We start from the raw sequence: 27,781 nt of genomic DNA, 5'->3' as shown, positions 1-27,781 counted from the left end.
CCCCACACGCAAAATCTCTATTACGTACACTGCACGGGGACGGCATAGCAATTGGCGTACAATGGGTTTTTTCGGCGTGAAGGTGACACGGGGATTTTCGGCCGGTCGCAGACCGGTTCGGACGGTCTTGTTCTCGGCGTTTTGTACCCCGGTAATGGGTTAATTATGTAAATATCCCGTTTATGTACTCCGGGCGCGCACAAGAGACATTGCCGCCGCTTTTTTTGCAACCCGGTTACTACGCTCGGAATGTTTTCACGTGAAACGTGTGCAGAGGTTTCCAGGGAACAGCGGCGGGACACACGCATAAAGGGGGTGACTGTAGTGAAATCCCCAAGAGATTATATCGGTTCATCCCGATGCGCAAAAATCACGGGTCTCACATAATAACAATATATCACTGCACGTGTACACACGAGCGCGTTATAATGCGCCGGAATCCCTACAAGACAATGCGGTCATGCAAAATTCACCGGACTAAGCGCTTAGGTCATATTTCGTACATGTGTTCTGTTACAGTAGCGGCCGTTGCGTTCGGCACACTTGTTTTTTTTTTTATGTATAAAATTGTCTTCATTGAAATAAATGCCAACTGACAGGTGTAAACTCAACGGACAGATACTATCACAACCTACTTGGGTCATGTGAATGTTGCACTAACATTAGTTGTGCATATCGTGTAATCGAACTGATGTGAAAAATATTTTAACATGTTGACTTAGTAGCGGTCAAATGTAAAAACAATAGGGGATAGATCCCCCCTCCGGTTGACCATATCATTTTTGTCATTTATTTACAATTTTCAGTATATATATATATATATATATTGTATTTCGGAAACTTTATAAATGAAAACTGGAATTTCTTTTAATTATGCGCTTGTTATACTAAACAATTAGTCGACTAAAATCTAGAATTTTTTATTGTTTTAAATCAAACATTACAATTTTTAAGTTGTTTATGCCAAGCACCAAATATTTATTCATGCGGTAATAATTAAAACGCGAAACTCGTGGTGTCCATATCGATTACTCGTATACTTGTTATGCAAATACAACGTGATGGTTAAGAACGACCAGTATTTTAAGATTTCGATATTATAATCATTTTTTTATTCAATTCCATAATTCTCTTAGCTGTTTACTCAGAAACGGAAAGCGTTCCTAGCACATTATTTCTCTGTCAAATTGCTCTGTACACACTGTGCATATTTACGGTAATGACCGGTTATTTAATGGATAAAATACAAAATGACTAATGCCTACTCGAAACGCGTTATTTTTTTTATTTTTTCCTACGGTTTTCAACAAAGCCATACTGGACTGTCCGAAGTAATTACATTTAAAATCATTCACTCCTACAGTAAATGGATTTTTGATTTTTTTTAGGTATTTGATTACATAGCATCTACTTATAAATGTACTGCCACTGCCCATGGCGATATTAACAAAGCAATTTTCGCTCAGATTATTTTATTTACGATATCATTCGTTAAATATTTTACAAACCAAAGTCGCCAACATTTGCTTGAATTGTGTAGGTATTGTAAAAATATTGGTAATGTAATTGAAGCTTATCGTGCCGACGAATGCTATAAAAATTTACTGCTATTGGCGATGATCGGTATAACTATATGTGTCATGCGTATGTTTAAATTGATAATAATATGTTACCGTTTAATCATAATTCGCATCAAAACACAAACAATATCACTTTAAATTCGCCGTTTTCATAAAAAACCACGCCCGAGTATTGGATTAATTTTTATTCGACGGGTTCCGTTTCTACTGGAGGTATTATTAAAGCGGGTAAAATGTATTTAATGATATCAAAACCACCTTTCCGAAGTGTTTTAATGCGTTGTCAGCAAATTAAATAAAAAAACTATCGCTAGTAACATTTTTATTGCATCGCACTCAAAAATCCTCCCCCTATATCGATTTAAACAAACATTTGAGATTTTTGTATTGTTTGAGAATAACATACCGATGGCGGTAACAAATTAAATAAAAATTGACTGAGATTTCAGTAGATTTTTTTTAGAACGGCCGTTACGCACACGAAACACGTATTGTATATTTTCAAATTCGATTCCGTCCCCGCGGGGTGCCAAATGCCCCGGGAGCTGTTGTACATCGGTTTGCACTGCGGCGCTCACACTTATCGTATGGCCGTGGGTGTACGTGTACGTGCTGGTCCAATAACAATAATAACGGCTAAAATAATGCCAATGGGGGAGGAGGTGCAGGTTTTGTCGCCAAATATAGAGGAAAATCTTGAAACAAATCTCAACCGCGTTCTTTTAATTATTTATTTTCTATAGTTACCGCCGCCCTTGCACTATGTACACTGCGCCGTCATTAAAACGTCGCTCGGGGGACGTCCCGCGAGAATCTGCGCACGTGATACCTTTGGATCCGTCGGTATCCCGTTGCAGATGCATCTTACACATCCGTCTTACATGTGGGGCTTCGCCCAAGGCGCGAACACATCCCATTGCCACATGATATCACCATACGATATCATCGCCGTTGAAATAGTATTATGTGTACACGAGCGCGTTACGGTGTCGGGCCATCATCGATTACCAAGCGTTGCGAAACGCGGCCGCGGGTCGCTTCCGTAAAAGCATTATCCGCGCTGACCACCGTCCCAGTGTTGTCGGTTTCCTGGAAACCGCCGCGTTTCCCAACTGCGTCTCCGAAACCCCCCGCTAGCTTAAAAAAGCAACCGAGACCACCTCTGCGTTCGCTTTCCTTTGCTACGCCATAACTTTTTTGAATCGAGTTTTCAACGTCCCGCGTAAACCCTAATGGATTCAAACAGCGCCCGAAGAAAGCGATCAACAACATGATATTATCTGTCACGTAACGCATAAAACGCGTCGGTCAAATACTACTAACTCGGCCGGTCTTCGGGTCACACAAGATCGAATGGAGTAATTCGATACGCGCCAGCCACAGAAATGGTTAAAAACAGACACCAGAAAGACCTTGACTTGAATGTTAATTGAACGCAATTTTTACCATTTATAATGTATTACCTATCGAGACAGTCTCGATAAATTCAATCGTTTTGTTAACGATAATGATTAATAAATTGAAGTCGATTATCTTATAACTATGGCAGTTATGTATTGTGTTTTACAATAATACCGTTTCGGCACAGTTAGTTGACGGCCGATAAATCGTTAGTTTAAATATAGACAGCCTGACCCGTCGTAAACATTCCGGCGCAAATCTTTTACAATGTAACACTTTAATTTTCACCATAAACACTGAGCTTGATTTACGAACGGCTACTTAACATTTTTCTCTTGTCAACATTCTGAGACATCTCGTTATTTCGAGTGACTTTTTGTGTAACTTAATTGTCTTCCGTATAATTGAAACACATTCGGGTGTACATACCATAAATTATCGCTTGTTCTTGGCTGCTCAAACCGCTAATTTGTTTTAACTACCAACATTCGTTTTGTAAAAATAAAAAATATATTTATTCTTCAAGTTAGAATGCACTTTTATCAACTTGAGTTTTATCTCATTTTTTATTTTTCTACGGTCATATTTTATTCAAATCCGTTTTTATTTCCTTCGAGCGGCCATTATATTTATTTTTTATGGCTCAGTAGTTATTAATTCTTAACATTTACTATGCATAAGCTTTAATATATTTTGCACTTTTTATGGTATTCCTATAATATTAAGATATTTTATTTTTAACAAATGAGATGTTTAACGTAGACTTAAACTTAAGTATTTTTTACTGTTTCATTTGTCTTGTTTACTTGGTCGATTATCATCCGATAGGTGTGTCAACTTGTAGTCGTGCACTTGCATTGTCAATACCTTAGGAACTTCAGAAACACGCCGATCGTTATTTTTTCAAATTAAATTTTTTCTGTATACGTACATTTTTTAATATTATCCGTGTTCTCCTCGGCTTTCAAGTCGACTGCCAATAACACGGAAAAAAGTCTCCGTACTTCGTTATCCGGATCATTGTGTATAAGTGTGTTTTTCTGATCTCGTTTTTCATCTCGCAATTAAATAGTCAAAAAAAACCTCTCGTTTTTTTTAATGATGAATATTAAACAACGACTTTATGTACAACAATTAAATCCACAAAATGAATGTAAAATATTTATCTGTCACAAAAGCTGTCCACGTCAGACTCATTCGGATAATGGACTTACCTCCGCTGTTTTAATGACCAGAAGTTATTGTGATAGACGTTAAAAAAGTATATACTAACAGCGTATTATATTGTACTTGTCAGGAACCGATGATAGTGTGTCAGTTTGACTGATTGCTATTCACACTAAATCTCTCCTAGAGGCTGTTTGGACAAGTGCCTCGGCGTGCTTCTTATTATTATTATTAACGAACGACTGTATGTGCGTTTGTGTTTTCGACAATTTACTGCCGTTGGCCTCAATTACATGGTAAAAAACAAATACCTTGTTAAACCATTGTAATGACTCGGAAACATTACGTATATTTGCATAAGGCCAGTACGGGAAACAAGAAGCCACTGATCAGTTGCTATTACTACATGAATGGCCGAACGATGAAAACAGCACGAAAAATGTTGGTACGTCAGAGTGTAATTTGTATTCCGAAGCTACCGCATGTATTTATACAATCGTATGCGTAAGACGATTTTAATGAAGTTTATTCAAACAATTTTTATAAAGTAAACACATACATCCGACCAGCGCATACTGTACAAATCCACTCGAAGCCGATGTGACTCTTCGAGACGTCACACTTCCATCAACCTCTGTTAATATTAGTGTGCGTCAATGGGAACGGATGACATAACAGACAATGGGAGAAATCCTTTTAAACAACCGCGTCCGTCTGACCTCCGAATTGATTGGCTGCGAAATCGATTTAGGTATTCAAACACGGCACACAACAATAGTGATATTTTATATTAATTCCAAGTGCTTCGAAAATGTTAATTGAGTAAAAACTTGAATATTCAAACGCCGGGAAGTATTCTACGAATAATATTTCCTATCGGTTTATTTCCATTAAATTGCAAATCTCAGTTGTGATCGTTGAGGCCGCGAGATTACATATTTTATTCTTTTTTTTTTCTTCGAGGTTTACCTCGCAAACGTATAAATAATGAAAAAAACTCCATTAACTGCAGTCGCAGTTATCTTACGCAGATAATGACGGTGATTGTGTAGGTCTATGTATTTTTTTATGTAATGATATTTTGTTGAATGTCTGAATTGAAAAAGAAAATTATTTTATTAAATCCGAGTGCCGCCGAAACAAGCCGGCCAACCGAAAAGGGAATGAAAGCAATATAAACATATACAAGGAAGATTTGTTTATAATGACTTTTAACATTAAGAAGCATAATAGTTAACTTGTTCTCCAGAACAACCCTCGGTAGTCGGTGTATAAGCATACGGTATGGCCGCCGCCGCGATATAGTTTTATGAACTGTAATAACTTCACCGCGGGACACAGGTAGTCGCAAAAAAAAAAAAAATAAAGTACCCATAATAAATGTAAAAAACCATATGGAGACAGTTATTTTCTCTAGCGCATTATTCCTCAGAGACAACCGATATAATAACTAATGGCGTCCCGTTTTCCTTTGTCGGACTACTAATCATCATCTTGTGACGCATTCCTTTAGTAATTTTTATTACAACAAGACGTTACATTGTGCCACGGCGATGGTGCGCACCGCACAAAACACGGCGACGTGGCCGTCGTCCCTCCGATCGCCGAGTCCTTTGAAAAAGTATAATAAACGGCACGTTTCTCATATTATGTAAACGCAGTCGCAGGCTAATAATATTCTCGTCGAGTCACCCCTACACGCAACATAATTTTATGTTGGCATTATTTCCCTAATACCCACAATTTTAATAAATAATACAATCAATTGTTACCGTCCTGCCTCCCTCGGTATAATAATTTGATGTACCTGTTGTTGTGTTTCTACTACTTGTAAACTCCGCGCAGAGACGGTTCGTTTTAAACTGATTACTTCTGACAGTCGATCTAGCATTGTATTCCCGTCACGTAACCGCATATTATCTGGTTATTTATTTATCGTTGCACTTTTTTCCTCCCGCAAAACGGAAAGTTTTCGTATTGCATTGACCGCTAGAGTATGTGCTCTACTGTCGTTAACGGGTAATCAATTAAAGTGTCATAAAAAACATTCCACTACACTCGCAACGCGAAGCACGTCATTTAATGGCAATAATGTACAAGCTGAAGAGTCCGTACCTCCTCTCGATCTCGACACTGACAGCGTAGCCCCTCCGACTACAATCTGCCCGATGTTGCCATTGGTGGTGTTTCTTTTTCTCTATTTCTTCTCTCATTATAGTCGACTGATCGCAGCGGGACAGGATGATGGGAAAAACACGAGAATCGTCGAGACGAAAAAATACCTACTGCATTCTCGCCGGCCTTTGAGAGTCATCGACGCTGCTCTAATTCGTATCGTTACTCACCGTCCTAATCGCGTCCCTCGGCTTCCGCGTCTCCCTCTATTGCCTTGTTAAGATAATGTCATTAGACGTAATCGAGCCGTTAATTTTCACGTGCAGCCGTTTTTTTTTCTCGTCGGACAGTTTTTTCGAAACAAAAATCGTCCGGAAGAGTTCTTCGGCGATTACTTTTTAGCGCGTTTCAATCCCACACGGCATACGCGTGTTTCTCCCCCGTATTAATTACTCGCCGAAATTCAACGCGGTCTCCCCGCGCAAACACTGAAAAGTCGCTGCGAATCGCCGAGTGCGATTTAATTAATCTCGAATTAAACAATATCGCCAACGCTGTCAGACGAGAGTCGGTGCGAGTTCGTGTACCTCTACACCGGAGCGTATAAAAGTACCTCGGGAATCGGCGGCGATCATCGTTATCCTCAATTAAGCCTGTCACCGGCTGCAAAAGTTTTCGCACGCTCCAAAGTAATTAATAACTTTTGTCGGTTCGTATTTAATTAGGTTGGCCAAACGCTGTTGCTCGTCTTCGTCGCGAGCTCGACGGTTGCACCGTCACAAGTACCCAACGTCATTCCAACTACTCGCATTTTACCAGAGATGCGTTACAATAAATAAAACTCGATATGATGCGGTATAGTGTAATGCTTAGGAACAAAAAAAAATAGATGTCACTCGGTGTATAGTTTAATATACGTTACTGTACCTCGGATAGATAGTTGAGTGTTTAGTGCGTACACGTGTTCCGTTAATGCTCTTTTTCGCTTCATCCGTTTCTAAAATAATAAATAATCGTGTTCACCGTCTAATCGTTTACATTTCGTGTACAATAATGGATTTATGGGGCGGGCACAGGTCCGCGGTCCTAATGCACCAAGCGATTGTGCGGTCTGCCGTGTAGAATGGGAATGGGGGGCTTTAATTTGGACGGGTCGAGTGACATTTTCTTGGAAGACGAGCAAACGACTTAAGTGACTCTAAGACAATAACGATTATTCTTCGCGGGCCGTCGAAGGACGTTTTTAAGTCGTTGCGACGTAAAAGATGAAAATACGATTTACGAAAGGCCTTAGGCAGCAAGGGTTTGAGGATTATGGATTGCCCCGGTGAATATCATAATAATCAGCTGGGGGCACAACTCTGTGTGTTGGCCGGTTTCCAAAATCCATTCATTAGCTCATCGGTCGCCACGCGTAATAGTCAACTTCAAATGAAAATATTATCACTGCGCTCTTTGCTGCTGGCGACTCTCGGTGCTATCATCAAATTTAACCGACAACAATATAATAAACGTGTATTTTATAAATAAAAATGCGTTTTAAAGCGATACGACGAATGGAATTAATTAGACCGAGCCCGACGATGACGGACGAACACGACCAAATTAAAAAAAAGCCCACGCCGCGCGACACGTCTGGTAACCACCGACTCGACGATTGAATAAAAGAAGCCGCACAACCGCTGCGGGCAAAGGACGCGCGACTTCTCAATGCCGTGTAAAAATACATACCGACTGTCTCATTGCGTTTTTGTTCACATAATATTATTAACTCCGGTCACATCAGATCGCTCTTGCGCTTGGACACAGTTAGGCTCATTACGCACATGTTCATTAGTATTCGTTTGTGTAAGCCGTCGGTCGTAACAACATAATTAAACTATTAATTTATTCGGTAACGCGATTCCGGTAATTATAACCAGCCGATAATTTCGGCCGATTCGATTAAGCCATTCGTCGTTTACTTTCTCTCAGGTGTACGACGCACTTGGCAATGTTGGCTTTTAATTATGCCGACCACGTTTCGTTTGCCCGTAGAAATAAAAGTCACATAATAAACTGCGTGCAAACGCGTCGATAACGCTTAGATTTTTTAGACGTATGGATAAAAAACAATATTTCATTCGAGCGATTTAACGTGCTGTTTTAAGTTCGTTTATTAAACAGAGAGCTGTTTTTTTTTCGTCTAAAATCGTCTCGTTTTTCTCCGCTGTCGCCATTTGTTATGAAATCCTCTTTATCTCATTACGGTTAATGTTATTTTCAAATAAAAAGCACTCGACGAACGCCATGGAAATCGACATGATATCCGATCGCTTCCGGTCTGGTAAGTCAACCGGAGACATTTGCAAATCGAATCAACTGATTTGACTAGTGGTGTGTTGTGTAATATGATGTAAACGACATATAAAAAAAAAAACGAAACAAATGTCTGTGTATTCAGCGGTAATCCCAATTAGATTTCCTCGGAGACTGAGGATTTACCCGAATTGCTCGTCGTCCCGCGGTGCTCTTTAATTTCAATTTTTTTTCCTCTCTCGCTATGGCCTTAGGGGTGTGATCCCCCCTAAATACTCGTGTACACGTTGTGGGACAAGAACGTTGTAACGATACGACATGCGGCTGATGTAACACGATGCTCGCTTACCCCGACGAAGAAGACGCAGGAGGTCCCCGAGGCCTTGTTATAAAGGTTTGAGAGATGATGGGGAAATAATACACAATAATAAAAAAACAATCTTTCACTCGTACATTTTTTTTTTTTTTTTGTCCGCGGAGTCTCTCTAAATAACCATCAGATGCACGTCGAACATGACGAATGAACGACAACAAGAAAGGCACAGCAATGCCACCATCCCTTTTGTAATAATATTATGTGGTAGGAAACCGGTCGCATGTAAATTGATACGAAACGAGATATACGCACAGAGGTACGTGCAGAAGTAAAAAATAGTACACCGTTGTCGTTAAAACTCAACTGCTAGTGTAATATTTTCTTGGAAAAGTGTACCGCATATTTCTGTTTTTCAAATTATTTGTTTCTATTAAAAAAATCTAATGCAACTATTGTAAAATATCATTAACGCCCAAATTTAACTGCTTAATATACAGACTAATGTAATATTTGTATTGAAGCGAGTGAAAATTATTCGAGTACAAAATACTTAGAGGCATAGTCTATGGTAATTTTACACAGACAGATTAATATTTCTACCATATTTTTAAACGCTTATATCGTTAGGCGCCATGTTGTATTTAAGGTGCAAATTTGCCCTATTTTATTAGAGTATCTCTAAATCTTCGACATACTTGTCTCTGATTGGTTTTTAAGTGCTCTAAAAGCTAATAGAAAACTTTGTTGATATATTAAAAAAAAAATTAAAACTACAAAAATAAACATTTGTATGTTGGAAATGCTGTACCGCTCGTCTTAATTGGTATTTTATTTTACGTTAAAAACTGAAAAAGACTCGGAACACGTTACTCAATTAACAACTAATTTATTTTACTACTTAAAATTATTTTTGTTTCTTGAGATTCGTAGATGGTTCAACTCGATGTTGGACCACACATGTTTTTGCGAGGTACAAGAGGCAGCGGTTGTGTTGGCAAAAAGCCAAAAGAGCCACTCAATATGGGATTTTGTTGAAAGAGAAGGACAATGATTGTGTGACAAGCAGTCGACAGTAGGAGGGTAGGTGGTAGAGGGTAGAGGTGAAATTCGAGGAACGACACGATTTTAATTGGGACCAGCGATTCTCGAATGTGCAACACGTGATTAGTATTATCTGTGAATATTCTGGTCCCGACGTTCGGTTGAGCTCCGAAATCGTAGGCGGAATTTTATGGGTGTCGTTGACGATAAAATCGACTGCCTACTGCCGCACGAACATGAGTTATACTCGCGGAGTGTAATAAAATAGTGATATGTAGACAATTTGGTATTGGGAAAAATAACAACCACAAAACTAATTCTACAGCTTGTTCTTTTATTAGGTCGGCTAATAACCGTGAAAAAAAACAATGACCGTCCGTCCACATGGTGAAGACGTTTCTGAACGGCTATTGTCCGCTGTAAGGGCTACCGAACGGGTCTCACAGTACTGGAGAGCGTAACGTGGGGCGGAAACGATATTTTATGAGTAATATTACTTGTGTTGTGCTGAGGGGAAATAAACACCCGCCGGAATGACTTCGGGAGCGGCCTGAGTAGCTGGACTCAGGCCATCGACCCGCCACCACACAATTGTGTCCGTATCGTAAACAATATCTCGGCGAATGATAAGATAATGTAATAATGTATGAATTATACTGTTATAATGTAATTTATACAAATCCTGGCATTAAACCCGGTTATTGCCCGTTTTGGACATTTTTATGGTTTACGATGTTGTTGTTAAATTTTACTCGAGTCCCTAGAAAGTAGTGACAAACGGTTCCATTGAAGTTAAATGTTCTCAAACAGCCGACTCTTTGTATTTTTTTTTTTTTTTTATCGCTCAATCTGCTGAAAAAAATATGCTTACGTGTCCAATAGAATTATTATTATAGTCCATAATTTATAAGATATATAATCGTAGCCCAAAATCTTTTCTACACTGAAAAATAAAAATGTCTTAAGTTGATTGAAATTAAACATTTTTTAACTGTAATAACTCTCTAGTCCACACTAAGAAAAGACGCTACATTTTCTTCTTTTGATCATCAAAATCACATTATCTTATCGATGAAAACTCCAAGAAAGTAAAACGATGTTCACCATTTGTAGATTATTAACTTTTAAAATTTCTATTTTTTTTTTTTTAATGTACAAAACGTATAGTTAATTACACGGGATGGCCAATGATTAATTATGAATACTTGTTTTTAGTTTAATAACTCCCCGCGTAAAAGAAATTCAAAGAGTGGTTTACATTATATCAATTGGTTCTCACTTACCCCAGTTTACGACCAAATGTTTTTTTTCCCGTGAATTTATAAAATATTTAAAAATAATATTTTTTATGGCATATACGCATTTAGATTTAACGTTACCGCGGCAGGTTGTTATTATAGTGTAGGTAGTAATTTTTTTTTAATTGTCTTACAAACAATTTTTCACTAGAAAGTAGTAATATATTTTGTTCGGCTCAGGTTCTAGTTACATTTTTATCCAAAAATCTCGGGGGACAATTATTATGGCACTAAAAACAATGCCGGTACGTTTTATATGAACATCTCTGGAGAACAGTTGTACGCAACTAATGCACAGCTCTACTATAATAAGTTCTTATAAAAATGATCAAGTCCCAAAACGTCTATTAAATATTTCACTTTAAGGTTAAAAAAGTACCATAAATATTGTACACAGTTTGTGTTAAACTCTTTATTAGCATATATATCGGCGTATTATTACATAATTTGTTTTTATCATACTAATCCAGAAGTGTTTTAGAAGTATTGCCACGCGTATGTCGCCGTGGTAAAGTTAACCAAACAAACACAAAGCGTTTATTGGAAGCTTTGAAACTTTTTTACGGATTACTATGATTTTCATGACACAGTTTCGCCATACCGCACTACTAACTTCTTATCGCCTCCTACGCGACCTTTGAATTTCAGTTCGTACACATAAGTATTTCGATTTATTTTTCCCGTCGAAACAAGAAAGTAATGTCGATTTCGACGTACCAAATAATAAGTACTTAGAACCTGTTCGGAATTTGATTAATTACAATGGAGTAGTATTCGAGAAAAAACCAACATATTTTTTAATCCGCGGACATTACACTCTGTTTGATTCGAAACAAAAAAAAAGGATGTTTATCTAAGACTTATATCGATTAAACATTTCACCATGATAAACATCATGGCGCGTATTTACTTAAAAACGAACGCTGTGTTTTCAAAACATCATTTACATTTCATCACATACACACTCGTCGGACGTTTACACGTTACGTTTTTTCTCAGTCTAGAACTATTCAGATATGTATATGACAGAAATGGTTACCCTACAGCTATTATATCGTATAGCGATCACAAAGTAGTTTTTTTTTAGTTGGATACTTTGACACGGACTTGACCGCCGCCGCCTCCGCATGGACATTTTGAAACTTCGTGTCTGGTAAACGTCTCTTCGGCCCAGTTTGGACATTTAATACACTGCGCGAGAGGGTCCTAAGTACAGAAACGTGTTTTACGGCTACTAATTGATTCCCATATTACAGTCGCTTTAACACGGCCTGTGTACAGTCGTGTGCGTATAAACAGTGCACACCCCCGTCTGCCACTTTCCCTCCAGGGATTTCTTTCAAGTGGGGTCGTACACGGGCAGAATGTGCTGCTCGGATACGGTCAATGGAAAAGTAGAAGAAACCACTTGACCTCGTCAGAGAAAAAAAACCTTTATGGAAAGACCTATTGGAATATTCCGAATCGCTTGACTCCATTGTCCGTCGTGGTTTTTCATTGTCCGTCACTCAGAAAAACAAACATAACGCTGGCGTTGGTAATTTTTGTTGAATGGAAATTTTCCGTAGATAACGGAAGTAATGTGAAAATATAGAAACGAGTAGCTAACGAGTTCAATATCCTCGAATAAAAATATATCGTTTTCGGTAAAAGTTTAAACGTTGACTTATTCAGCATTGAAAAAAGAATAAATAATAGACATGTAGTTTTAATAATACAACTTAAAGTTCCATTTTTCAAACGATTGTTGAATATTTTAAAGTAAATTATACGATGTATAGAACTTTTTACAGAACAGCTCAAACTTTGCTCGCTTCATAATTCATGATGACATTTTTGCTTCATTTCAAAAAAAATAATAGCGTTAAGGTACCAAAAAGCGGTATAGTATTTCAAACTGAAAAAAATAATGATAACAGCGTTGTTTAACGAAGACTCGCAAAAGGGTTTAACATAACAAGGAGTGTAATTAATTTACAAATGAAAACAAAAGTCAATTAAAAATACAATGAACTGTTTGCATAATAAGCACGTGTGGTCAGTAATTTTTTTTTTTTTTTTTTTTTTTTAGGAAGGCTACTTAAATAAAGTGACCTCGATTAATACCAATTGAAATTTTGAGTCTATCAAATTAGACCGAGCTAATCATAATGACTTGAACGAGATGAAAACAATTCTTTAATAATTAAATTATACTTTTGTACTAGCACTAGGCTAAATTACTTAGTATACATAAGTCGTATTAGACAACCACCGGAGTAATAGTAAAAAGGTGTTTCAAAATGGAAAACACCAGCACTACTATTTTATGTAGTTTAGTGCAATCTATTGTGTGTATGTGTGTCGTTTATGGTTTACCACCGAATCGATTCCAAGTAATAAATGAGCCCGCCGGTCGTTACTCACAGCCACCTCCGCTCTGAATTCAAACACCCACAACATCAACAATCGGATTGTGTATAAGACTTTCATAATAAATACACTAGCCCCGTGCTATTATACAGCCACCCGATGGCTATTATACGACCGTCTTACTAATATAATTACCTCAAACACCATTATTTTACATTAAATTTACTATCGGCGTTTTTTATTTACAGAAAACGGTGCCATTTCGATCAACAAGAATTATGTAAAAGCGGATTCTTCAGACCTGGCCAACGACAAAAGGAGAAGCGCATCAGAGCTACAATGAAGTGTAGGAGTCGTCGGGTTCCGAATCGGCTTGGAAATATGGCCGCGTTCGCCCTGCTGACGATGCTCGTCAACGCTGCCGAAGGTAAGTCAAAAACACTATAAATTAACTGTTATCTATCATCGAACACCACACCCGTGCATTTGATGTTCGGCCGTAGTATATTGAGCTAAATCGATCGGGTCGACGAGCTATCCTTCTCGGTGCATAACATTATTCATACTCGTTGTTCTGGATATTAAAACCCGCGTTGAGTATTGACTAAAAACTTAATTAAGCTTAGAGAATTACTAGGAAGTTTTACCGTCAGTAAATTGAAATGACTGTTTATTTACTAAACTGTTGAACATTTCAACAGTTATGTAAGACGGTCGCGAACAAACAGCCGAAATACGCACAGGTCGAATTGTATTATTATTTTAAGCCCCGGGACGTTTATGAGTACATTGAGCTATCGAATTACTGTCACTAAATTCCCATAAAAGTAATTGTTTTTGTACATAATTTGATTTTATTAATATTTTGCGCGACGTTAACACAGCCACAGTATCTGAAAAACATCTCATTTTCATGGAATCTCGGAGGATTAATAAATTTCTTTTCCGAGACTACGAACAACTCTTATCGGATTACCGTCCAATAAATAATACCTTCGGTTGCCCTAAAACTGACGCACTAGATCTTTTGTCGTATTAACATTATAGAGTTTTCCCAGACGTTCACGTACAGTGGTAATAAAAACATTTACAATGGCCATATTAAATTTCCACCGCAGATAACAATACAGAAGTCTGTACTGTAACATGTAACAGGGAATCGGTGCCGAGATGACGGACTTCTGACCGCAAAATATAATATGATCTTTACAGTATGTGTCGTGTGCACTGTGCTACGCCGAAAGTGTACACTGGCGTTGGTATAAAGTAACATTCCGTAAGCCGTTCGGAGAACAAGCGCTATTCCGACGTCGTTTTTCAGACGCTATTTTTTTTCCCCTGCGCCCCGCCGCTACGTTCGGGTTAAAATAAAAAATATATAGACAGATATTTCCGAGGGATTTTGCCGGCCCATTGTTCGACACACGATGGACTGAAAAATTGTGCTCGGCAACCATGAACAACGGTACAATGAACGCGCGGCGGGTGGGGAAGCTTTTCAACGGTCGCAATCCGTTGGTCTTTTTTGCGGATAAGATAATGAAAAAAAGTCTATGTGCTGTGTATACAATGTTATATCCTAGTGATTTCGTGTTTAGACCCCATTTCCTGCACACCGACCCCTGGCGGCATATTCCTGATGGTTTACGAATAACACAAATAGTGCGCGCCGTTCGTTGTTTTTTCTAGTCGGCCCAAACGGTTAACTTTTATTTGCTGTATAAAACGCGTTTATCAAATCGCGCTACTTGATTTTCGTCTTAGATAATGAGGGTTTTTTTTTTTAATGTTTGCGTAAAAACTCTTTTTGGATTTACGTTGTCCGGAAAAGTGTAAAAAGATAAATCCTTACACCGGACTGACAAAACTTCCGCTGAAATTAAGATTAATAATTTTTATCATTGCCGGTGGTAGTTAAGAGTGTAAATTATGTGCCACGTCGTGTGGTTTACTAGTCTGAGACACGATTACACGCGCGTATCTAGAAATTATGAAATTTTAATTAAACTTTTATACTGATGAATTACTTATTTTTTTAAGGGATATTTTAAAATAAAGCACGAGTTAAACACTCGGAATATAATGAGTTTTGAATTTGTTTGTTTCTAAACGCATTTCACGACATGAATATTTAAAATTGAATTAATTTATCAATTTAGGTCGCAGTCTCTTCTCCACTCTATACGGTGTAGACTCAAGACGGTTTAGTTTTAAAGTTTAAAATCTCACGTTAGAAAATCGACCAATAAAGAACGAATAGATTTACACGATGTTCAATACTAAATCTCCACTACTAAATTATTGTCTCGCGTTGTCTTAATTCGTATAATATTTCATCCCGAATTTTGTTTACACAGTGTTCGGGTTTCGGGGAAAGCATTTATCAAACCCATTGATTTACACACGTACAGCTACCACGATAATAGAATACTATATGTAAATGAAAATGCTATTGTACTATTGTTCAGCTTTAAATTGATGGTCTATGTGTATGTTTAGGTAACAGTATAGATTCCGGTCGATTTCGTCGTTGGCCCATCTCTCATAACACACGATTATCGTGAGCCGAGGGCCGTTCATAATAATATTGCTTACAAATCGAGTCGGAAGGCCGGAAATCGCTTCCAATAAAACATCATATTATTTACATGTACGTGCTCGTGTATCTATCCGTCCAAAACGACGATACTATCAAAAATCATATTATAAACACAGCGCGTAACTCGGAAGTGATTAAATTCCTATACGCTCATACGATTGGCTTCATTAACGCGATTACGAATTATAAACGAGTGAAATGGCAAAAGAAACATACGTGAATTGTATGAGATGTTTTAAATTTAGAAAACGTTGACAAGTACACTTTGCGTGCTAGTCAATTGGGCACATCGCATTCGACGACGTTACAGATATTGAAGTGTCTTGTCGAAACGTATGTCCGCGAAAAATTTAAATAAAGCTATTTATTTTTCGTATCACGAAGAATATCATAACAAGGACGGACCAATTTTTAGGACGAGCAGGTTTACACACTAATAATTGTTGACATTGCTTACCCGTAAGTGCCGAAAAACCAGCAAGCCTAGACATAAAATCAATAGTTAAACCTTAAGAACTTCACAGGACTGACGTTCTATAAGACAAATACGAAATGGGCGAATATAAAAGAAAAAACGAGTTTTCGATTCGAGTTTTGAATAATTTAATGGCCTACTGTTGAACAGCTCAACGAGTTGACAACTAATGAGTGGGCGTTCGCGCACCGAGTGCGGTTTATATTTTAATAATGAAAAACAATAGAATACCGTTGGCATGTGTTGCCTAGAAAATGATTTATTGTTGTAGATATAGAATCCTAAACGTATTCAAGTATGCGTTACACCCTATTATACTTCGCTCGAAACTCACTGCAGCTTGGTTCAGTATTATACTCGGGAATGGTTCTCATTATGTGAAAATTATGTTAAGTTTTTTTAATTAACATTAAACTCTTTAAAAGAAATGTCCGAATTTTCACATACGTGTACCGATAGTTATTAATGCATACAAGGTAAGGGTAACTGGTGATAAAAATAATATATTTGTGTACGAAATTATAATTTAAAAAAGCATACTGGCGTATGAGAATTTTCGGATCATTTCGTAGAGTTTATTTATCACAAAATTGAAAAAGTATATTTGAAATACATCACTTTTTTTTTTTTAATAACGAGAAAATGTATTTTTCGAATAAGTAATTTCGGTGTTATATTTCAGCATCCTTTTAATTATATTCATATTTTAAATCCGTCCAAACTTAAAGCGATAAATTTTACGGTGAAAACTTGTAAATGAGCAAAATGTCACGATAATGAAAACATAAAATATCGTATTTAATTTTTGGGGTAATAAAAACTTATTCTAGACCTATTATCTAGCTACCATCTAGATACGACAAGTCTTTTTCAGTTTCTTTTCGTCCGAATATCTTTTATATGACTATAAATTCCAGCGACAAGGTAGCGACGTACGACTAGAGCAAAAAGAATGCAATAAACATAAAAACAAATCTCATCATGTGCCGTAGTTGTTTTAGGACTCTGTAGACAAAGAGTAGTACGGATGATTAAATTTTATCAAAGACAGTTATGAGTAATCAACCGGTCGGTTAAGTGGTTCGGCGTAAACTTCAAAAGTACTATGATATAGAGCATACTGGTGGGAATCAAGTCGGGCAGCACCAAAAACCAGCGTGCGTTTCCAAAAACAATACCTTTTACTGACAGAAGCAACTTCTCTTTACAAAAAACCGCGCAATCCACGTGCACCTCTTCCCGGGGGTCTCGCCTTGAGAACGATTTTAATTCATTAATACTTTTCTTTCTACAAATCCGTTCTGCACGATCGTCCTATGCCCTTAGGCGTATGTTGAACGAGATAATATTTTATTATAATCAGCACCGCACAGCGTTTGTTCGTCGCCGCCCTGCTCTGTTCGTGATCGATTTCTCTATTAGTCAGTACACGAGTTATCGTGTAAAGTGTAAACCGGCAACGACTCTATTATTATTATTGTTTCATTTTTTCTTTTTTTTTTTGTTTCTTGCCACATTAATTCAGTTCAAACAGTCGTACGTTGCCCGTTGTAGACTATCTGTGGTGACAAATGAATGGGTTTTGGAACCCGGGGGTCGAGTCCGAGAGTTAGAGTCCTCGTCCTGGTAAATAGTATCCTCAACCGTCTACGCGTTGGATACGATAAGATCGCACGACGGTGGAGCCGATGTGGTAACGACGTCTCGAAAAATAATTAACGTAGTTGGTTATAATTGAACACGCTTGCAGTGAAAATATAGTTGTTTCGACCTTGTTGTCTTTAAAGAAGGCGGTTTATGTTTTACTGGGATATTAACATACAGCTGGTACAGAATTCGATTATACGGCCAGAGGACACGATCTGATGGAGCAAAAGGAAAAACATGACTTTTTTACATGTTACAAACGTTTAGATACAAATAAATTCAAATTTAAGCTAGCGTCGTTTAAATAAAGACCCACACTAGTCCAAAGGAAATTAGTCTGACTTTTACATATTATTTTACGAGGCAACTGTTCCACAATCGGTTTTCATCAATCGATTAATGCGAATTAATTAAAATTTAAAATACATGTACACGGGGTTTCTTAAATGCCCACGTTAAAAATATTCCACAAAGCAGTAAACACCTTAAGTATATTTTCAAAGATATTCTATTTTAACATTGTATTTTTTTTCTTTTCCCTTCGTAAAAGTGTTCAGTTAGTTACTTTGTATACAAATATTTAAAAATACAATATTTCCTCGAACAGAGGATTGTCAAGTACTTATTTTTGTTTTTAAAAATGACTATAAAGTACGTCAGGCTCACCCTTTGTCGCCCGGCTTCCAAATGTAAAATGCTATTTAAAGATGTTGCGCGCAATGATCATTGAGGGGAACGCAGACGTTATGTCATTTTTCTTTTACCGTTCACAAACGATGATTTTCTTCTAACGTGCGGGTTAATTAATTTGCCGAAAATCCCACAGATGAAATTTATTTTTTCGTATTCTTCAATATTCACGTCAAGTTTTTCGTTATCTTTTATTTCTCCAAAAGTATATTGGGACATAAGGTACTAATTATCTTAGCTAAACTAGGAATATTAAATTCTCTAAAAGTAGATCAGACTTTTGAACTCGGTGAAACGGAATGCCAGTTTCTATAATCTTTGAGCAATGGGAAATCCGATACAACCTCCAGCACGGACAACAACGTATAATCTTATAGTTTTTTTTGTAAAACGCTGTTTTGAATTAGAAATTATTAATACCTTCTTATCGCCTTACAAGTTACAATACTATCGTATAAAGATTATTACATACATTTCTACAACGTGTCCTGTGTGAAATATATCAGACGTGTAACAAGTCCATTGGCTTTATGACAAGTCGTTAACTGCGGTGAATTTAATTGATAAACTGTGTATCTGGTCACCGGTGACTGAATTTATGATTATTATATTATTTTATTTTCCTTTTACGTTGATCAAACCGGACATTAATTGATCTTCCCATTGGTTAAATAAAAAAAAACAAACTCATAATCGCCAACGCATTGATCGTTGCGGCCGTCGTTTAGACCACTACTGCGTCGGTGGCGGAGAAGCCTAACGACAACAACTATATCACCTCGGTAAAAACATATTCAGTATTCATTTTTACAAAATATTAATAAATTCTACACCGACAGCATTAAAAATTAAACAATCACGATGAGGCTAAACGTTACCGTTTAAAAAAAACGCGCGCGCCTCTTTTTTTTTTACCGCTCGCTTCTATACACGTGCTTAATGGGTGGCGTTTTTCTCGAGGTTCAGAGTTCACCTATATGTTGCAAATATATGGTTACGAGATACGGATAGAAGACCATTATTAAACATATTTACGTGGGCGTGTCCATCGAGTGGTTTATAGGAAATGCGAAGTAAAATTACAAGCCTGGCGAAAAAAACGAAAAAGAGGAAGAACGAGGCACAAGGGGAAAGAACCGTGTACTGGCGTCTCCCAAGAAGTCTTAATGGTAGGTCACATAAACTCGCGTGTGGGAATTTGTTTAATAATTTGTAATGCCGTCTTGCGGGAGAATCTTCGGCGGTTTATTGTTTTTACCTTGTTCGCGATACGAAAACATCACGAACCCGTGCGAATAAAATACACGTATGAATGTTTTACAATGCACGCGGTCCGTACCTCCAGGTATGGGGCTAAATTTACAATCGTGTTCGGGAAGACACGCCCGGCCGGGCGTTTCGCAACATTTTATAACTGTCCAGGATGATGCAATAATAGATATGTTAAACGGAGATGTTTTGATTATTGTATTTTCTGTGCAGCTTTTTTTGCGCGTTTCGATTACAAATAAAATAAAAACAGCTAGTAATGCGGTGAACCGCCTCGTGTACATATATCGAAACAGCGCGTGTTTCGCTGTGAAATGATTTAAATGCCATTTCCCAGCGCATCGTGACTGCAACTACCCTGAAGACAAACACTGCGAATTTGCATATACAACGTTCTCGGTGCACTGTCAAACGAACTCCATATGCACAAGTTTATAATCGTATTATACGTTTGTAGTTTCTACGAGTTTGTCCCTTCGCCATTACCATTCGTAATTATTAAAAAAATATTTAAATGTATACAGTTGTGCACCAAAATAGGAGGATGCCGACCAACTTTTAGCTCGCAGAATGCATAAACTCTGTGCAAACTCATTAGTTGGGGTCGTGTGTATAAAACTGCGAGTTGTAACGTCGACCACGTACGACACAAATCCGTATAAACACAAAGTTTTCATTTATGGTTCAGTACTGATTGACCCGGCGTACCACCTTATCGGTTTTTTATGGTTCTATCTCAGAACGCCGTTGTTCGAGTCATACATGATTTTTTTCACTCTGCGCCAGCGTACGTTTATGCATATTCAATCTTTTAAACGACCGATCAGACGGTATTAGGCGGCAGCTTTTAAAGATGAAAGCGACTATTGTGTACGCACCAATACATTTTATAATATCACATTGTTCCTTCGTTTGTTATTGGCCTAGATTCTCTCGGGAAACGATTTTCTGCCCCGAGTGTCTACTTGTACAGTTCAACGGTTCAATCGGGTGCACATGCCGCGCATTACCTTCCGGTCAACGTGCCGTTTAAACTCGGCTCTCGTGTACCGTACGTTTCGCAATATCGACTGGTGACAGATGGGCGACCGACCATTTGTCTTTTTCGGCTGTACTTCCTAGACGCTTCTACTGTGTTCATTAGGTCTGCGTGTGACGAATGAATGAACGCGTCTGAGGACTTGTATTTGGTTGACCGCTCCACATATTGTTGTGAATACCTTTTCGCTTTAGTTGTCGATTCATTGCTTTAGACGGACATCTCTATCGTGCACATTGTATACATGTTACGGGTAAAGTATAAAAATGGTTAGTGTACATATTACCCGGGTAATGTGAACCTCATCCATACGAACAGTGTAATGTATACATTATCCACCTTAAATATGTAGTATCCAATCAATTTATACATTATCCGGTGTGCTGTGGATAATGTATTCGTATAACTATAATCGTAAACTTATAACTTCGGTAAATGGTACAGATTATACAAAGTCTTTCTAGTAGCAAAAACCAAATTATACTAATTCAAAAAAAAATTATTTATTATTATTACGATTAAACTATAAATTATATATTTGAACAATTTTACTATTTACTATTTACTATTTATTTTAAGCGAAATACAATTATTTATTAGAACAATTTGAGTTTGGATGACATTTAGAATTACAAAGTATTCCCCCGGATTTGCATTTACATTTATTTGTTAAGCATGTAGTTTTACATAAACACTTCTTAAAACCTTGACCACCGGAAAAAGATTGTTCATTAGCTATTTCACGCAAAGATTTTTTTGTGGCTAAAACTTCTAAAATATCTATTAATGGTTCAGAGCATACAGTGAATTGATTTCTGGAATAAAGTTGATGAAGAGTGCCATTTTTATTACCGAGTTCGTAATATTGATTATCACTTATAGACACAATCGCAAAGAGTACATTCTGTGGATCACCCTTACTTCTGTCTACTTCTGGTAGTTTGACTCTAACTGTGTCGCCAACATTGCATGGTGGGAATTTGTTGATGGATCTGAACTTCATTTTTTTTGCTTGTTGCTCAAGCGATAATTTTGAATTGCTTCTCTCATTTTCTATGGTGTTCTGAAACATTTTTAATAAAAATAAATAACATTTTTTCCTAAATAAAACTTGTTTTGTAATATAATTACTTTTTTATCACACAAACCACAAATAGATGTTTGTTCATTACCAAGAGTACAGCCACACGATTCACAGTAATTATCGGAAACACTATGATTTTCTCTTTGTTCATAGTTTGACACGACACTTTGCAATATTTCTTCCAATTCTTGTTCAGTGGTTAATTTTTCCACTGTTTCAGCTGGTAGTAAAAATGATGACAAACCAATTTTCACATCAGTACCAAACATGGCCATGTATGGAGATCTTTTAATGCCATCGTGGTAGGCCCTATTTTTCATTAGCTGTACAAATCGAAGTCCCTCTGACCATGATTTACAGTTATTTGTTTTCATCCATGTTATCAACATGTTTTGTATGTCTTGATTTGCTCTCTCGACACTTCCTTGTGACTGACTGTGGCGTGGCTTTCCGTGAACAATTTTCAGTGTGTCCCACATTTCTTTTAAGTCTTCTATTATTTTATTTGCAAACTCGCGGCCGTTGTCAGATTGTAATATCATCGGAGCTCCAAAAATACAAAATATGTCGATAAGGTGTTTTGCAACTTCTTCTGCTCTCTTTGTTTTTAAGGGTCTTAGTTGAACGAATTTAGTAAGGTGATCCTGATATACCATAATAAACCGGAACTCTCCATCCCCCTGCGACTGCATATCAATCAGGTCCACTTGGCACCTACTATTCATTTCCGAAAACACCATTGGTTTAATCACTAGACCCTTGTTTTTAGATTTTTGTTTAGATTGACACGATTCACAAAACTTTAAGTAAATAGACACTGCTTCTTGTGTTATATTTTTATACTTTTTTTTAACTTCAGCATTCATGCGGTGTTTTCCACCATGCCCAATACTCAAATGTACATCGTGTAGCACATCATAGATATTTTCATTAGTAATATAGTACAAAATGTTTGTATTACCTTCCAACAACGGCAATATTAATTTATCTTCTTCTCCAATAGTAATGAGGTCGTATTTTTTCAAAATTCGATATGCCTTGTTACTTTTTATTCCACTTGATCTCACATTTTTAATTTCCGAAACTATTTCATTATACTTAACTGCCGATAAATAAACTGAATTATTATTTTTTTCATTAACTATTTTATAAAAACATTCATAAAATTTTTCACGTGAAGTCATTTTAAAAACCTATTATATGTACGACGCGTGTATTAAGACGAACTAGCACTGTACTAAATATTATTGCGTGTGTTTCTTCATAAACATTTATCTACAATCGTTATTTTATCATATACATTTTATCAAAGTACTTTACCCACTCAGTCGTAGATAATGTGTAAAATACCCGAGTAAAGTACGAAATAAACGTTTTATAAATAGTATTTTTACTTTATCCAATAGGTACAGGTAGTGTACACATTACCCGGATAATGTGAACACTAACCATATTTTGTACTTTACCCGTAACATACATACTATACATTGCACGCGCGTTACGTGCGCTATTAAGTCACCTAAGTCGGCTCCGAGCTCGTGACCGGTTTCGTTCGTAGGCAAATCCAACGATTGCCTGTCAATTATTTACTTTGCCCGCACCTCTGTAAAACTGCTTCAGCGTCACAGTTCGAAAATGATCAGTGTAATTTATTGACATTACTTGTACGACTTTTCAGAATGCTTATAAGTCTTAAAAAATAAAAATATTCGAATGAATGTTTTGTTTCAGTGTATTAATAATAACATCGTGTTTACGTGTACAATTAGATTATGAACTCTACGGGACTCTCGACTACCGGACCCACCTCGATTTCCACTTGCCCATTATTCACTTGTATTCAGCTACCACAAATCGATAATCAATTACAATAATACACTTACTGAAGTACATTTTAAAACAAACTATGTTTATTTAGTCCACACGATCATATGCACGGGAAGCTTTAAAATAATAAATAATTAGTCAATGTCACATGAAACGGTTAACAAGTTAATCTTTAGTTGTATTTTGAATGTTAAGTTAAAAATTATCATTCCCGGTAAACCTGATGTGTTATTTTCTGAAGACTTAGTGAATACTATGCTATAGCAAGAGATATTACTCTCTCGGATATTAATCCTTTTTACATTAGATGTCATTTATTTCCAGGTCGTCTTCAATACGATTTGTACACTTGGGCCCATACCGATTATTTGTCGTATCATACAGTACTTTCTTACCTTCTATAAGTCTATAAGAAATAACACATGAAATCTCTAAACGTCCTCGGCGATTGTGAAGAATGCTCACCTTCACTCTGCGACCCTTAATAGTCTAAACATACTTAAATCATTACAGGTCAGAGAAATTGAGTTCACGTACAAGTTTCACGGTCAGTTTTCGGCGTCTTAGTGCGTTTCATAGAACTACATGCCATCAAAGGGAAACGAGGATTTATTTTTTTAATATTGTACTGCGTTCGAAATCCTTAAAGACACAAGTTGTACGTGTGTTTAAAAACGGTCTGTGTACTTTTGTAATAACTCCGTCGTCTGTAAAATTCTTATTAGCACGCGCATTAGCAAGTTCACTAAAAACGCGACCGTTTAAAAGGATGTAATTTATGCGTTTAAAAAACTAAACGTATATACAAACAAATAAAACTATGATTTCTAAGTGCATTTGTCCACATAATAATAAAGTGCTAACGAAAAAAGTATAAAAAGCAGCCATTAAAAAGACAGAACTCGTCTTAAGGCACAAATAAAATAAAATGTTAAGCAAATTCATTAAAGAAAACCAAAAACACATATTCGCGTTCTCCGATTATTTAATAGACTATCAAAACGGCTGGTACAGCCATTATACACCTGAATTTTATGTGGGTATTTCCTCATAAACATTTTACTGGAAGCGCAGATATGTTAACATGGCCATGAAGTATTTTTTAAGGGTTTTTTTCATTTGCTTTGTGAGTGTAACGTACGTGGATATAACACCGTCCAGGACAATATAGTATTAACTGCAATTACATTCTATATTTTTATGTTGTAAGTAAACCGTAAATCCTACAAAATGTGTATAGCAATAATAAAGCACTAACATGATGTTTATATTATTATGTGGGAATTTTTTAATTAAGAAAAAACGTTTCGTTAAATTATTTCTCATTTATGTTCAATATTAATAAACATTTACAAAAAATCGAAATCGTTAGTTATAAAAACACACACGCACACATTAACACCGATCAAAATTATTTTCAATATTTCTATGTGGACTTTTAATTAACGTTTTCAACATTTGTTTCAGTGATAAGCGGACTAGCGTCTGCTGAATCGAGCAACGTCGGTGAAGTAGACGAAGGGTCATACCTACCAGGAGGCGATACTCTAATGCAACCGGTGACGGCATCCAGCTTGGACGCACCGGTACAGCTGCCGATATTCCTCGAGGAACCGACTGACGCGTACGTGATCAAAGGAAAACCGGCGACACTCACCTGTCGAGCCGCCCACGCTCTCACGGTTTACTTCCGCTGTAACGGCGAGAGGGTCGACGATTCCATGGGACCCTCCCAGATGGATTTCGTCGACCCCATGACCGGTGTCCGGAACGTGGAGGCCACCATCAACATCACCAGAAACCACGTCGAAGAGTACTTTGGCCAGCACAACTACCAGTGTCAATGCGTTGCGTGGACGTCACGCGGTGACATAGTCAGTAGACCAGCCAACGTCATCTATGCATGTGAGTACCGCCATACATAAACAACAATGTTTCAGAGACAACACAACAAACGTCTGTTGTTATGTTGTCTCTGAAAATCGCACAGACGTAACGTGTACAACGACATTTATTTATTTTTGATTTCGAGCTGAATTTTCGTGTGTCGTTTGATTGAGTTACCGTCGTCGTTGTTGTCACTAAACGAATATCTGCAGATCGTGCGCTTGACTACATCGACTCGAACGATTAATTTCGGCGATGATGACACTTGTGGCTAGGCGCTGCAATCCTTAAACGGCTCTGAATACGAGAGAGTGTGATTCCACAATAAGAATTAACGGCACGCTAATTAAACGGGGCAGACACGCAACGCGGTGGTAGTGCGACTTTCTCCGTCTAAACCCGTTTTACGAGACAGAACTTGCCGTTTGTTTTACCCGAAAAAATCATTTTTCAAAATGGATGACAGCAGATATTTGTTGCCCCGCGTATTCGCTTATAAATATCGATTGGATCGTTAGAGTGGGCGCCGTTCATAGGAACGTTTCGCGCCATTTGTCGTTGTCGCACACGTTTCCCTGCCCGGCAAATCCGTCGAAAGCGATTTCGAAACGAAAGTGTAGTCACAGCTGCCGTAATCTGCTTAAAAGTTATGTGTTGTTTTTTGGCAGCTTACGCGTTTTACCGGTTGTGTGTAAACGCACGCGAGCCTATACACTGACGCGGACGTGTGGAAAAACACTTTCCATTGTCGTAAATGGTGCGGTTTGAACACTTGTTTACATTTATAGGTGCACGCCGACGGTAAGCATTGCAGTTGTCTATTGACAAAAATAACAACAGCCTTTTCAATAGGTCTAATGGAATTCCAAAAGTTTTGCTCGAAAACCTTTTACTTCTCTCCGCGAAATTTCCCATTGTTTTTTTCGATTTCCGCTCGCTTATTGGCATCGTTCGGAACCATAACGACACACTGCTGACGTTAAGCTTACCAAAAGGCGCGGAGCGACGTCGTCGTATCAATACCGTAAACGTCGATAAATAATAATTATTTCTCATTTCGGAGAGACAACCGTCGAGATGGCAAACAGACATCGTCGTCGAGTTCATAAAAACAATAAACAATCGTTACACTGAGACGAAATTGAAAAATTGTAAAACCACAATTATACAATAAAGAACCATAAAACTCGTTGTACAGTCCAATTAAAAAAATAAAACTGCTCTTCTCCAGACGACGTGCCGACAATAATAGGTCGTCGAATTGTTTTTGTTTTGCACGAAATTAACTTTCCTTGCCCATCCCCTACCCCTACTCGGGCAGACATGCAAGCAGATCGGGTTGGGGTACCGACATTTGTTTTTTGCGGCCAATTAATGGCGCATCGTTAGTACGACTGAAATATTCCGATAACGGTTTTAATTACCCTTTCTGCCCTCGTTCTGGATTTCTTTATGACTAAAAACTTTCTCACCGAGATTTATTGTTCTTTGAAATAAACCCAATAATTCTGCTCGACGTTTTTTTTATACAGCGAAACCCGTCCGCGGCATTCCGTGCGATAACACTTACGAAACAAGCTAAATGTGCTCTTCTTCTGTCGCAATGTGCAATAAGGGCGAAAATATCATGACAGTTTTGACATAATATTTTCTTGGCGGAATAAGAGACTACGGATGGGTTCTTTTTATATTCGTA

The 27,781-nt window shown here is 37.4% G+C and overlaps 2 protein-coding genes across 3 annotated transcripts in view; one reads left to right on the top strand and one right to left on the bottom strand.

Annotated features, from left to right (window-relative positions):
* The window catches only part of LOC126904749 (netrin receptor UNC5C), a 92,198-nt gene that overhangs the window by 8,464 nt on the left and 55,953 nt on the right, over window positions 1-27,781 (top strand). For both annotated transcript variants that reach the window (XM_050683967.1, XM_050683968.1), the window contains exons 2-3: window positions 13,817-13,995; window positions 25,666-26,103. In XM_050683967.1, coding sequence (XP_050539924.1) covers window positions 13,908-13,995; window positions 25,666-26,103 — 526 coding nt within the window. In that variant the 5' untranslated portion in view covers window positions 13,817-13,907. The remainder of the gene's footprint in view (window positions 1-13,816; window positions 13,996-25,665; window positions 26,104-27,781) is intronic.
* LOC126904751 (KRAB-A domain-containing protein 2-like) lies at window positions 21,527-23,849 on the bottom strand. The gene is made up of 2 exons (XM_050683975.1): window positions 22,419-23,849; window positions 21,527-22,350 (listed from the first exon to the last, which is right to left on the bottom strand). The coding sequence occupies exons 1-2, from the start codon at window positions 23,553-23,555 to the stop codon at window positions 21,877-21,879; spliced, it is 1,611 nt and encodes a 536-aa protein (XP_050539932.1). The 5' UTR covers window positions 23,556-23,849; the 3' UTR covers window positions 21,527-21,876.

Source organism: Daktulosphaira vitifoliae, unplaced genomic scaffold (genome assembly GCF_025091365.1).
Source record: "Daktulosphaira vitifoliae isolate Bord-2020 unplaced genomic scaffold, ASM2509136v1 Scaffold_4, whole genome shotgun sequence".
Lineage (NCBI taxonomy): Eukaryota > Metazoa > Arthropoda > Insecta > Hemiptera > Phylloxeridae > Daktulosphaira > Daktulosphaira vitifoliae.
This window is presented reverse-complemented; position numbering and strand designations above follow the sequence as displayed.

Bases quoted from the DNA above. Each gene is read 5' to 3' on its own strand.
- LOC126904751 (XM_050683975.1), bottom strand. From the start codon at position 23,555: ATGACTTCACGTGAAAAATTTTATGAATGTTTTTATAAAATAGTTAAT. The intron at 22,351-22,418 runs GTAATTATATTA...AAAATGTTTCAG, and splicing joins GTGGTTTGTGTGATAAAAAA to AACACCATAGAAAATGAGAG.